Below are 12,698 nucleotides of genomic sequence, written 5' to 3'. Positions count from 1 at the left end.
TTATGATAGTATTATTGAATCAATTGTTTTCTCATACAAAGTAAGTAGAAACATAAATTTTGTTTATTTATTGCACATGTTCTTTTGTATAATAAGCGATGAACAAGATTGTGAGGAAATTTAACGTCACAAAAATATTCGGACAGTGAATGAATTACATTAATTTTATATAAAATGAAAATCTTTTTAATCACGTTATCATAATATTAATATTTTGTCGGTTGACCCTTTTGTTTTATTACTTCATGTAATCGCTTGGGCATGTTACAGATGACTTTATTTAAATAATCCGACGAAATTCGTTTCCATTCGTCTAACAAACGTTGTTTTATCTTTGTTGTTGTCTTTGTAAGTATTGTACGAATTTTGTGGTCCAGTTGATCCCATAAATTTTTAATTGGATTTAAATCAGGCGATTGAGGAGAAGGATGCAGTACTTTTGGACAATTGTTTAACAAATATTCCTGTACAATTCTGACCTTGTGTTTAGGATCACTGTCCTAATAAAACTTAAAACTGTACGTACACCCATATTTATAACACTTGTAATTAAATTTTCTTTAAAAAATGTCCAAATATTTCATTTTATCCATAATACCATCGATAAAAACTAGTTCACCTATACCTACGGACTGTCCGATTATTTTTGTGACGTTAAATTTCGTCACTATCTTGTTTATCGCTTATTATACAAAAGGACATGTGCAATAAATAAACAAAATTTATGTTTCTACTTACTTTAAGGAGTGCTTTATTATATGAGAAAACAATTGATTCAATAATATTGTTGCGAATTACTGCATTTCTTTCGCGTCGCGGCATTTTATTTACAATAAAGTACATAAACTATAATACAACTCAATTCAATTATGTTTGAGATCTTTGGACCGCTCGACGGTCCGATCCCGACTCTTCGATTGTCCGTTGATAACACACCTCCGTGGCAACCCCACTCTTCTATTATTCTTTAAGGAGGTGTTCACAACAGGGCTGTTTCACATTACAGCCACTTGATTTGGACAAGTCGCCGTAACAATATTATCATAAACATTAAAAAAGAGATATAATTCTTGTAACAATATCGTGTCCGAAACATTAAGTAATCAACTTTCAAACGCAAACATATCGAGGTTAAACAATCGAAAGTATTCAATCATTATACTTGTTGGATTCGTTTCTTCGCCCTTCATCAAAACACGTACGATTCTATTTAAAATTAAACGAAAATAATTTATCAAAAATATTTAAGTTCCTCTGCTTTCAGACGCTACTATCTCAGGATTAAATGACTACAATACTACTCGTCTTATCATGCTCTTGTTACGAGCCGAGGGCCAGGCAGTTTGGGTGGCCGGAGGTTGCATGTAATTGGAATTTTTGGATGAGGTGCGTAGACCAGCCGATGTTTATTTCGACACGGGTAGCTACCTTTAAAATTAGGATAAGGTGTTTGGAGAAATTGATATTAGGGTTAGAAAAGAAATAAAGATATACCTCGAGCGGTTAAGATATATCTTGGTGGGTTATACCAACTACTGGTTTGAAACAGGAGGTGGAAATGATTAAACTTGAAACCAAAGAAAACTGGTAAAAACTAAATTATTACGCGTTGGGTTTTACAACTGTAAGTAAGTTTTCGCGGAAGAAGAATTGAAACTCGATGTTACTAATGTTTCCGCGTCGACGAATGACTCGAAACTAGCCCAATTCCCGGTCGCGTTTGGGCCCTTTATATAGTCAGTTTTTCTGTGGAAAAATGGTAGTGGGGATGATCCTATGTGGTCCGACTCCAGAAATGTTCGTCGTCGTACTCTCTCGGAGGTACTCGACTCGCGATATACAAATGAATCCCCGGCTGGCTGGCGCCAGCCTGGCGTATGCCTTCAGGAGGGAATATAAAAAATTCGTGGGAAGATTCTCCGTACGTTACACTCTAAAAGGCTCTTGAAAGCAAGCTACGAAATTCTTTTATTTCCGAATACCATAATCTGCGAAGCTTCAGAAAATCGGGTCTGCTTTATTCTACGTCCACCGAGATGGATATCCGGCGATCGTAATCCGCCGTTCGCAGAAGTCAGGAGACCAGAAACATAAAAACAACCGTGTCGCTGAAATTTCGCAACTCCATGTATCGGATTAACCGTCGGAAGACGGTTTCGATGGTCGCGGGCAACGTCTTACGACCGTTAGTCTATACGTACTCCGAATATCGTTTTCCGGCAAATTTTTTTTTGGGGGGGGGGATAGTACTGCTATGCTCCATAAGGTACGGAAGAAAGCGGTGGAGGGGGACGGAACTAAAGGAAACCAGAAATCCTGCTGGATGATTGGCTTCTATCTTCAGTACGATCGGGTCGCGCCGTTTATTTACAACACAGAGGCAACCTTTAGCGAACACCAACGACGACCCCCCACCCCACCCCGATCCAGCACCTAAAGGTGTCGGTGATGCAGCCACGTAGTGTTTGCACTCGTGGTTGGAGTGGCGAAAGCGACGATTCGTTACCGGGAAACACGCGAGTGTCGATCGAGTTTTCCTTCTTCGGTTTCGGCGGCGCTGTTGGTGCGGCGAGTTTATTGGAAATTTGTGGCGACGGCGGGGAATATCAATTTTGGTGGGACGTGACTGGGAACAGGTTTTTGGCAGCGTTAAAAGGAACGCATTGAAATTGCGTATCGCTTCTAACGGTTAAGATTCGAATTAAAAAATGCGATCAATTACGAAGAATATTATTTTTGGTTTATGGACCGTCGAGGTCATTTCAACCCGTGGCGTTTGGATCATTGCTTAACACGTTCGCCCGCAGCATAAAGAACGTCATATTAATGTTCTGAATATAATTATTTAAAATTATAGCACATAGCATGATATTTAGAGAATTGATGCCTTCACTTTGGCGGCATTTTCATCATGTCGCGTAAGATGATACAATGTATTTAATGCAATAAATACAATAAATATAACTATGCTGATAGCGAACGTAACATAATTTAATTACTCAGCTTTTGGCAATTATGTAAAATACTAGAAATAGTATTTAATGTATTACATTATATTATATATAATGTACAGTTTTTAGTATGATATACAGTATAAATGTATTTAATTATACTATATAATACACGATATAATAATTTAGTATAATATACAGTATAATATATATATATATATATATTTATATACCATATATATATTATACTGTATATTATACTAAATTATTATATTGTATATTATATAGTATAATTATATATATATATATATATATATATATATATATATATATATATATATACATAATTATAATTATATATTATAAAATATAAAAAATGTTAATTTAATAATATTTTATTAATTATATATATATATTTATATATAAAATATATATAATTAATAATATTATCAAATTTACATTTTTTATATTTTTTTATTGCTGCAGCATTTAATACATTATTACCGTATTAAATTATGCATTAACCTAATAAGAATGGTTTAGTACGATTACATTGTGTATAATGTTATTGATCCTGGAATTCCTAATAAATTAAACATTATTTAAAATCATGGAAATTTGAGTTCCTCGTTGTATTATTCAAATATTTTAATGATGCAACAATCTAGTTATCGTTATTTATGCGATAGTAATTATTGATATCTAAATTCCTCATAAATGTGATATCAATAAATAATCATTGTACGTCATATAACAAACATTGTTAAAAAGAACAATATGAGACAATTTTAAACAATATCATATGAAAATATAACATTGAGCATCATATATCCCATAAATTTAATATAAAATTCGTATCGATGTTATTATAATTCCGTTCAATATTATTGGAGCTTTAATACCTGAACAAAAAATATTATTTAATATCATGAGAGTTGAAGTTCTCTACAAAAAATATTATTAAATTATTATTATATATGTTATTATATATATTAAAATATTATATTCTCGAACTTAAAATTCATATTATCCTAACATTAATTAGTGTCGTTAAAATTCAAATTGCTGTTAAATTGACATAAACTAATATGATGAGAGGTATTATTGTTTCCTGTTGTCGAAATATAAATTTCTTATAAGCTAATATTGATTTCGTGAGAGACTGGATGTGGTTTGTGGTGAGTGGACGGTGACAAGGTGACTATGTACATATAATATTATACGATATTGGCTGTAATGTAATTAGAACTCGCCATTTGTGATTGTGATTGGAGTATGATGAATATTGTAATGCGACTGTAATTACATGCTATTAGGAGAAGATGATTGATTAAAACCATCAACCCAATTATATGTATATTAAATATAGAAAATAGTATAATACACACACAATAATTTTTTTTTTGTTAAGTTACACAATTTTGCTTCGTGTAATGTTTAAAAGTGTAAAATGATGATAACGAAAATTTTATCATTTATAATATTGTTTGTTATATTCCCCGCCTATTTTATATCTTCTACACTTTCTAAAATTTTTGGTATTTCTATATTTGATCATTGGTAATTAGTTATTAATTTTATTTGTCATTTATATTAGTACTACCACGATTTACAGCGGGTATTTTTTATAGTTTTCCCCCAGTTTACATATCTTACAATTTTTAAATTTCTAGTACTTGTATATTTGACTATTGCATTTTCTGTAGACTCTATATTTTTCGTAATCACAACTTACACCGGTCTTTTTTTATAGTTTTCCCCTATTTTGCATCTTTCATAATTTTTAAATTTTTAGTTCTTGTGTATTTGACTATTCCATTTACGTAGTTTCTATATTTTAGTGTTTCTATATTCGCCAGTTGCATTTTAGTGGTTTCTATGGCTTTAGTATTTCTATATTTGATTATTACATTCGTGCAGTTTTTATATTTTTAATATTTCTTTATTTATTACGTATACTCTATTTATATTGTTTATACATATAGCCAAATATAAAAATACTAAAATGTAGAAGCTACATGAATTCAAAAATTCAGTAAATTTTATATTTGTTGTATATTAATAATCTATATTATAATATAATAATATAATAAATATAATATATATAGTAATATATAATAAATAGTATCCATATTTGAATATATCTACATTTGATTACTGAATTTATATAGTTTCTACATTTTACTATCTTTATATTTGATTATTGTATTTCGTCAAGTTTCTAATATTTCTATCATTTTCTTCTTAATTGTATTTTGCATGTATCGGAATTCTGCCATGTATTACAACGATTCTTACAATCATTGAGCTTCTGCTGTGATTTTTTAATGTATAGTATTTCTACAGTCGACGACATTTATCATTTGATGGATCGTGCGAAATCATTCGGCTCGAATTCACATTTAACTAAACTCGAATAGCGGAATTATGTTTGATGCGAGATTTTCGCGGAAAATTTTGCGAAACTCTCAACGGTATTGATCGACGAGAAAGAGAATGATCGACTTTCGAGTTCACGTCGTATTTGTTGCATAGGGGATTATGGATTTGATGGATTGATAATGAGCCAGCTATCAGCGCAAGGATTATTTCGTACTGGTTTCGTGAATGTTTGATAAGCTTCGATTAGGCCACTGATTTTACATGTCTATATAAAATATACATTTGTTGTTGTAATAATCTCTGTGCAATTCGTCAGGAGAAATTCATTATCGAACGTATTCTCCTTTTAATAATTGGGAACTATTTTAATGAAATTTGTTCATAATAATAATAATTATTATTATTATTTCCTCTGCAGTTCGATGAAAATTAACGAGAGAAAATCACCTTCTATAAACAAATACAACCGCGTATTATTCTTACGATTATTTCAACATTCATTTAAATTGAATTTATGTGTAATGATAATTAAATATTACATTGGTTGAAGTTACGTGAAAATCAAGAACAGAAAACATTTTCCATAAATAAATATATTTATTTTAATTATAATATTTATTTTAGTTACGAACTTATATGAAATAATTATTAAAACCTATTTTCAAAGAAGTTTCATGAAGATCGTGGAGAATAAAATCATTAGTAATAAATGGATATGTACACGTACATTTTTGTTAAAGATTGTCTCAATGTTTATTTAATTTTCAAATCATTCATAATTGATAATTATTTCATTGGTAATTAAGTAGAAATCTTCAGAATTAAAGTTTTCTTGTACATATATACATAAATATAAAGTTAAAAAAATTGTGTCTAAAAATATAGCAGTAATTTTCTTTCGAAAAGAAAACTTTCGAAATCATAATTAATATTGCTTGGTCATCTCTCGGCTCGCTAATGTGCTTCAATAATCAAACACAGCTATAATTCCGAAGAGTTCCATGCCATAATTATCACGTTCGAAAATTCAATTATTGTATAATATGAGAATCAATTCTATTTAGTATTTCACGAAACCGAAATATGGATGTATATAAATTCCATAATTGATATACAAGGAAATTCATTTATTTAATAACGAGAAAGCTACGTATTTAGTGTATCACGAATGAAAACAATAATTGAAACAATTTTTAATTAGTTATATAATATTTTCGGGATTATTTTTATTAAAATTGTATAATTGATATAACTGCGGAATCGAATGATGCGAGAGAAGTGAAAATCAATGTATTCAATGATCGGCTGATGATTGAGAAGTGAGAGGCGATTGAGATTGTTATTTACATATGTCGAGAATATAGTGCGTGAAATTAGCGTAAATATTCGCGTGTATATTTTAATTTTTTGTACAATCAATTGACAATATAAATTGATGAAATTTGATTATCAACAGTATACAACAACTCTGAAAATTCTTCGACATTTTGCTTTTATTGAAATTCCTTAATAACATATCATTTAATATCATCGAAATTCAAATTGCTGTAAATTTTCGCATTAGCATTGCTGAAATTAAAATTCGTATTAATCTAACATTAACTGGTGTCGTTCAAATTGTAATTGCTATAAAATTAACATAAGCTATGTGGTCTGGCTAGAACTTACTATTGTTATAATTTATATTATTTACCATTATAAATTGATAAAATATGATTATCAACAATGTTGAACAATATAAAATTCTTATGATATTTCAATTTTTATTTTAAATTTCGTTCGAAGAATCGCTGTTCCTGTCAACAACCAAACTTCGTCTGAGGAATAATTACCCTTCCACAAAATTCAACTATTCCGATCCCTTCATTATAAAGTTTTTAATATTCGTATAGCCTCGGGCTATTTATAAATTCCTCGGAGAAAAAATTTTACAGATTCTCCGACGTAATTAACCCCTTGAAATACGATTTCTTTCATTGTCATGTTGATTAGCATACTCTGTCGTTAATAAATTCTACACGAGACAGAAAATTTATATTTGTTACATTATATGACTGCATTGTTTTAAATGACAACATATTCAATTTTTATTGTAACATATTTTTGAATATTTAGTACATATCGAATATATATCATTCGAGCAAGGAGGGGATAGTTTTACCCTTAAAAATATAAACGAAGGAAAGAAATTCAATTTTTTAATATCTTTAAGTTTTTATCTTAAATTTTTTTAATATCTGGTGCAATTTTAAAAATATGGAAGTTCTATCTCAAAGAAAATAAAAAGGGGTGCAAAATCTAATTTTCGCTGGAAGTAATTTCTTAATATCCAATAAAATTGTAGAAATAATTATGCAGAGAGGGAAACATCTACAAGATACCACATTCATTCAGGGGGTAGTTTCGTACTACGAAAAATAAAAAGGGATGAAACATTTAATTTTCACTGCAAATATTTTATTAATATACGGTAAAATTTTAGAAATAAACATGGAGATAGGTAATATCTAGATATCGTTATTAAGGCGGTAGTTTCACCCTGAAGAAAGTAAGGAAGGCATGAAAAATTTAATTTATGTTATAAACAGCTTTTTAATGTCATGAGAATTTTGATAACATATACAAAAATAGGGTAACATCTACATATCGCAATTAAAAAGGGGCTGTTCCGCTCTAAAATAAAATAGGTAAAGGGGATAAAAAGTTCAAATTTTATTATACGCATTATTTTAATACCTGATAAATTTGCAAAATATACAAGAAAATGGGATAACATCAGGATGTCGTTGTTAAAGGGGCAGTTTCACCGTGCAGAAAATAAAAAGGGGATGAAAATTTTTTGTTCAGGAGCAATTAAAATTATGAAATAAAATTGTCCGACATTCATAATTTCGACATAAAAATCATCGAAAAATCGTAAATTATCCGTCGCGACGCGTGCTCACGAGCCAGAATCAGCGTAATCGTTTAACTCCTGCGAAATTTGCCCTAATCGCGATCATCTGAAGCTGTAGTGACTCCGTGTCATTGTTACAAGTGCGCCAACGATATTTCACCAAATTCTGATTCGCTGGATCAACCGAAACTTGCTGGACCAATTGAATTTCGGCGGCCGGGGGTGGCCAGCCGCCTTCGTAAAGGTCGCGCGAACATGATAATCACATTTCCGACTCAGCGCGAATATTTTTGGCTCTACGCACGGCCGGCACTACACCATAAATCGCACGAAACGAAAAATGGTTCGATGGAACTCGAGCGATAAGCGAAAATGAAACTTTGTTGGTCATTTTTCAAATTCGCGTGCTTCTGATAAGTTCGAAACGTTTCTCCGGCGTATGAAATCACCGTGATTCTGTGGAACGAAGTATTCCCTTTCCAACGAATCCAAGAACGTTGATCTGCGATACTTTGTTGCAAATTTATAGCAGTTTTGAAAAAAAGTATACAAGATTAATGTGATTTCTGAGGTCGTGGAATTCTAGGCGAACATTTTTCGAAATTCAGAATACCATAACTTCGTTAAAAAATATCGTAGGGTGGTGTTTTTCTACTCATTTTAGAAGTCCAATTTCCCAGTTTCGTAGCATCTTAATTCTCCTGTTTTATAAATTTTATTTCGTTAATACCCTGCACTGTAAATAAAAATGGTTCCGTCCTGTCGATTTCTCATATTCGCATAGATCTGAGTGGTTCAAAAAATTGTTTGGCAAACGCAATCACAATTATTTTAACGAACGAAGTCTCCCCTTTCGAATGAGCCCGAAAGTATTGATCTATGATTTTTGTTTGCCATCGTATAGCACCTTGGATTCTCTTCCGAATGAAATTCTGAAATTCAAAATACCGTAACTTTGTTAACAAAAAAAACTGTAGAATGGTGTTCTTAGATACATTTCAAAGGGTGAAATCTTCGCTTTCGCGCCGTTTGGATTATTTAGTATTAGTGCCCGATCGCGAGTGCCTGATCTCCGTTCCTTCATGAAGTGGCTGAAACGACGAGAAACCTGGCAGAAAAGTATAAATTTCATTGTTTTGTTTCTACACTTTTCATTGATAAGTGTTACATCGACGAGATTGCATAGCGAATATATTTTAGCCAATTGGTGTTATTTCAATCATTTCGATGATAATTTTAATGACAATAATTTCAAGGATAATAATTTCAAAGATAATAATTTCGAGAATTATATTTCCAAAGACAACAATTTCGGAGACAACACTTTCTAGAATAACAATTACAAAGATAGTAATTTCTAGGATAACAATTTCAAAAATAATAATTTCTAGAATAATTTCTGGGATAATTTCGAAGGTAATAATTTCGAAGATAGTAATTTCGAAGATAATGATTTCGAAGATATCAATGTCGAAGATAACAATTTTGAAGATAACAATTTCGAAAATGATAATTTCAGAATTAATAATTTCAAAGATGATAATTTCGAAGATAATAATTGACAATTTCGGTCGAAATTATAGAAATCCTGTTAAATACAAGCAAATACTAAATAAAATATAATTTTCTTGACATTGCGATATCTTCTGAACCGTCGATTAGTTCTTTATTTTCTTGGCTACAACAGTGAAGTCACGATGCTCCTTCCCTATTCTCTTGCGGAACGATACGTCACTATAACGAAAGCCCCTGTAATTAATCCTTTCCAAGACCTTTAAGCGGCACCTCCTCGCGATGATCTGCGCGTAATTGGAAGTCATGATTGCAGTCACTAACTTCGGTATGCTCAGAAAATTATGGATCACGCTATTAATTCCAGTGTCAGATATCGGTACTTTCACTTGCTGTCCATTATTCAGCGCATTGGCAACCTCCACGGACACGGACACTAAGCCCTCGCCAATTTTTCGCTGCTGCATCTCCGGCAGCGTAGCCAGGAACATCAACTCCATAATACAATCAATATTATAATATTTGAATAAATTTATCTTGCTGTGTATAGCAATCAGAAAATCTACGTAGCCCCTGGCCCGGTGATGTACGCAATTATCCTTGAATCTTTCAAGCCAACTCTTTTGGCAAGGTCGCCAGAGGACCGGGCGATGTCGACGAAACGGTGGGCGCCCACACGGACGTCGCGGGTTAGTTACAGGATCTCTCGGCATCGGATGATCTCTCAATATCTTAATTTTATTGAGAACAACACCAACAACTTCCCCAGTCTTGACGTCGACTGCAACAATGCTGACACCGTCTTTAGCAATTTCCACACAGAGCTCCTCGAGCGCTCTGACGCTACAAGGCGCCGATATCAGATTTACGGCTTTGCAGATGCTCTCGTTGGGGAAAAAGCTTTTCCTTATTACTTGTAATGCTCCCTCCAAAGTATCCTCCGTCAGAGACTCGAACTCGATTTCTCCACCTTCTATGGAGCCCCACTCAATGCAGGATTCAGTATTAGTTCTGGAACTGAACGAAAAGAAACAATTAATTAGTATGCACGTAATATTAAACGGTATATTAAACGACGGAAGCTTTAATCGAATCAAGTTTCCAGAAACGTTTGGAGATACAGTAATGTCTCCCTAACTGACGCTCGGATTACGCACAGAAATGGACAATCTGGGAAGAGGAGACACGATTACTCGAGCCTCGCGGCTCGTTTTTATAGTTATCGGTGAATCGACAACTTTGTAGACGACTCGTTTTTATAAGCGAATAGATTGGAAATATCTATACGCCAGGATTAAACACATTTTTCCGTTCCGAAAAACTTGCAATTTCTCGATCCATCCGTTTCGAATGGCACGATGTTTCAATGCGCATACTTCTAAATTCATAATTTCGAAATTATCTGGTTTCTGTAGTTTCTGATTTTTAAGATTCCAATTCCAATTCAAATCAAATTGACGGTTTTTAAATTCTCTGATTTATAAATTTACAATTTCGAAGTCAGCTGATTTCTATATGATCAAATTTTTAAGATTTCAATTTCTAAATTCTTTGATTTATAAATTCACGATTTTTCAGTTTTCTGAAATTTTAATTGTTATCAACTGGTTTCTAAATGTTCTAGTTCTTACCGTTTCAATTTCTGAATTGTTTGATTTCTGCATTTACGCTTTTTAAGATTTCCGACTCTTAAATTTACAAATTTTTAAATCATCTGCTTCCCAAATTTTCTAAATCTTATCATTTTAATTTCTAAATTCTTTGATTTACAAATTCACGATTTTTAAGTTCTCCAATTTCTATATATATAAATGTACATTTTTTAAATTATCTAGTATTTAAATTTTCTAATTTTCAAGATTTCAATTTACAAATTTGAATAATCGTATCTCCTCTTCCCGACTTGTCCATCTTCGTGCACTATCCGAGCGTCAATTAGGGAGAATTCTCCGTATCCGGCCAAAATAGAGGTTGACTCATATCTCGATGAAAAATATATTTTATTTATAAATATTTAAATTCGTAAAAATAAATTGTCTTTCTTATACCCGACACACGGAAAACATTAGTCAAAACAAGTGACTGAAGAATGTTCGCGGAAGAATATAGCAAAAATGTACGTACCATTCCATTTTAGTTCACTAAGAAATTCTCACTATACTTCACTGGGAAAATTAACTGAGAAAATTCGCCGAGGTCTTCGCACTGATCACTGCTGCACTGATCACAGAATGAGTGTTTCCGTTGACATCGGCAGGGTATTTATACTGTCCTTGCTAAAGGACAGAACGTCCTAATCAGCAAAGACGAACAATGACAAAAGGATACTACCCGAAAAAAAATGCGCCAGGTATGAAAACGTCTCCCGTGGAAAACCATTAGCCACCGCGGCCGGCTATCAGGTAAGCACATGTACCTGCGATGACCGGTCGTGTCATACGGATTTTACAAGGATCGGTTCGATCGGTTAAATTAAAAGAAAAAGAACAGCGGCGGATTAGGCCGAGCTAGTGGAAATGAGTCAATTGAAGGAACCATCGTAAACGGGCTCGCACCGAGCCTTGATGAAAATTATGATTTGCAAGGGAAAGCAGAACCTACGGGGACTAATTAGGGCCTGGTTATTTACAGTACCTTTGTTATTGGATATATTTACAGGGTGAAGTTATCGAAAACATGTTCCTACAAAAGTTGTTTAGCATGAAAGGGGGCATTCGATGGTATGAAGAATTTTCCTGCAGGTATAGTGATGCGGGAGATATCCAAGTGGAATTAATGTTTTCAAATGTCATCTTTGTATAGCGATGCCGAGAGATCTGTTACATACGAAAAATATAAGGATATGAAACAGTTATTACATTATGTAACGCCTGTGCATCATGACTATTTCAAAACACCGCCACATAAAGAGAGTAAATAAATAATAACAATATCTTATTTTAAGTTTAACAATATAT

The 12,698-nt window shown here is 32.4% G+C and overlaps 1 protein-coding gene across 1 annotated transcript in view; it reads right to left on the bottom strand.

The window, feature by feature from the left end:
• The window catches only part of LOC143262359 (uncharacterized), a 48,501-nt gene extending 36,540 nt beyond the window's left edge, over nt 1-11,961 (bottom strand). The window contains exons 1-2 of the mRNA XM_076528189.1: nt 11,866-11,961; nt 10,066-10,758 (exon numbers count right to left, since the gene is read on the bottom strand). Of these exons, the coding sequence (XP_076384304.1) occupies nt 10,066-10,758; nt 11,866-11,873 (701 nt within the window). The 5' untranslated portion in view covers nt 11,874-11,961. The remainder of the gene's footprint in view (nt 1-10,065; nt 10,759-11,865) is intronic.
• Between the last annotated feature and the right edge of the window lie 737 nt (nt 11,962-12,698).

The sequence above is a fragment of the Megalopta genalis genome, unplaced genomic scaffold, assembly GCF_051020955.1.
Source record: "Megalopta genalis isolate 19385.01 unplaced genomic scaffold, iyMegGena1_principal scaffold0119, whole genome shotgun sequence".
In the NCBI taxonomy this organism is placed as follows: Eukaryota; Metazoa; Arthropoda; class Insecta; order Hymenoptera; family Halictidae; genus Megalopta; species Megalopta genalis.
The sequence above is the reverse complement of the archived record's forward strand: the minus strand, read 5'-3'. Positions and strand labels throughout refer to the sequence as shown.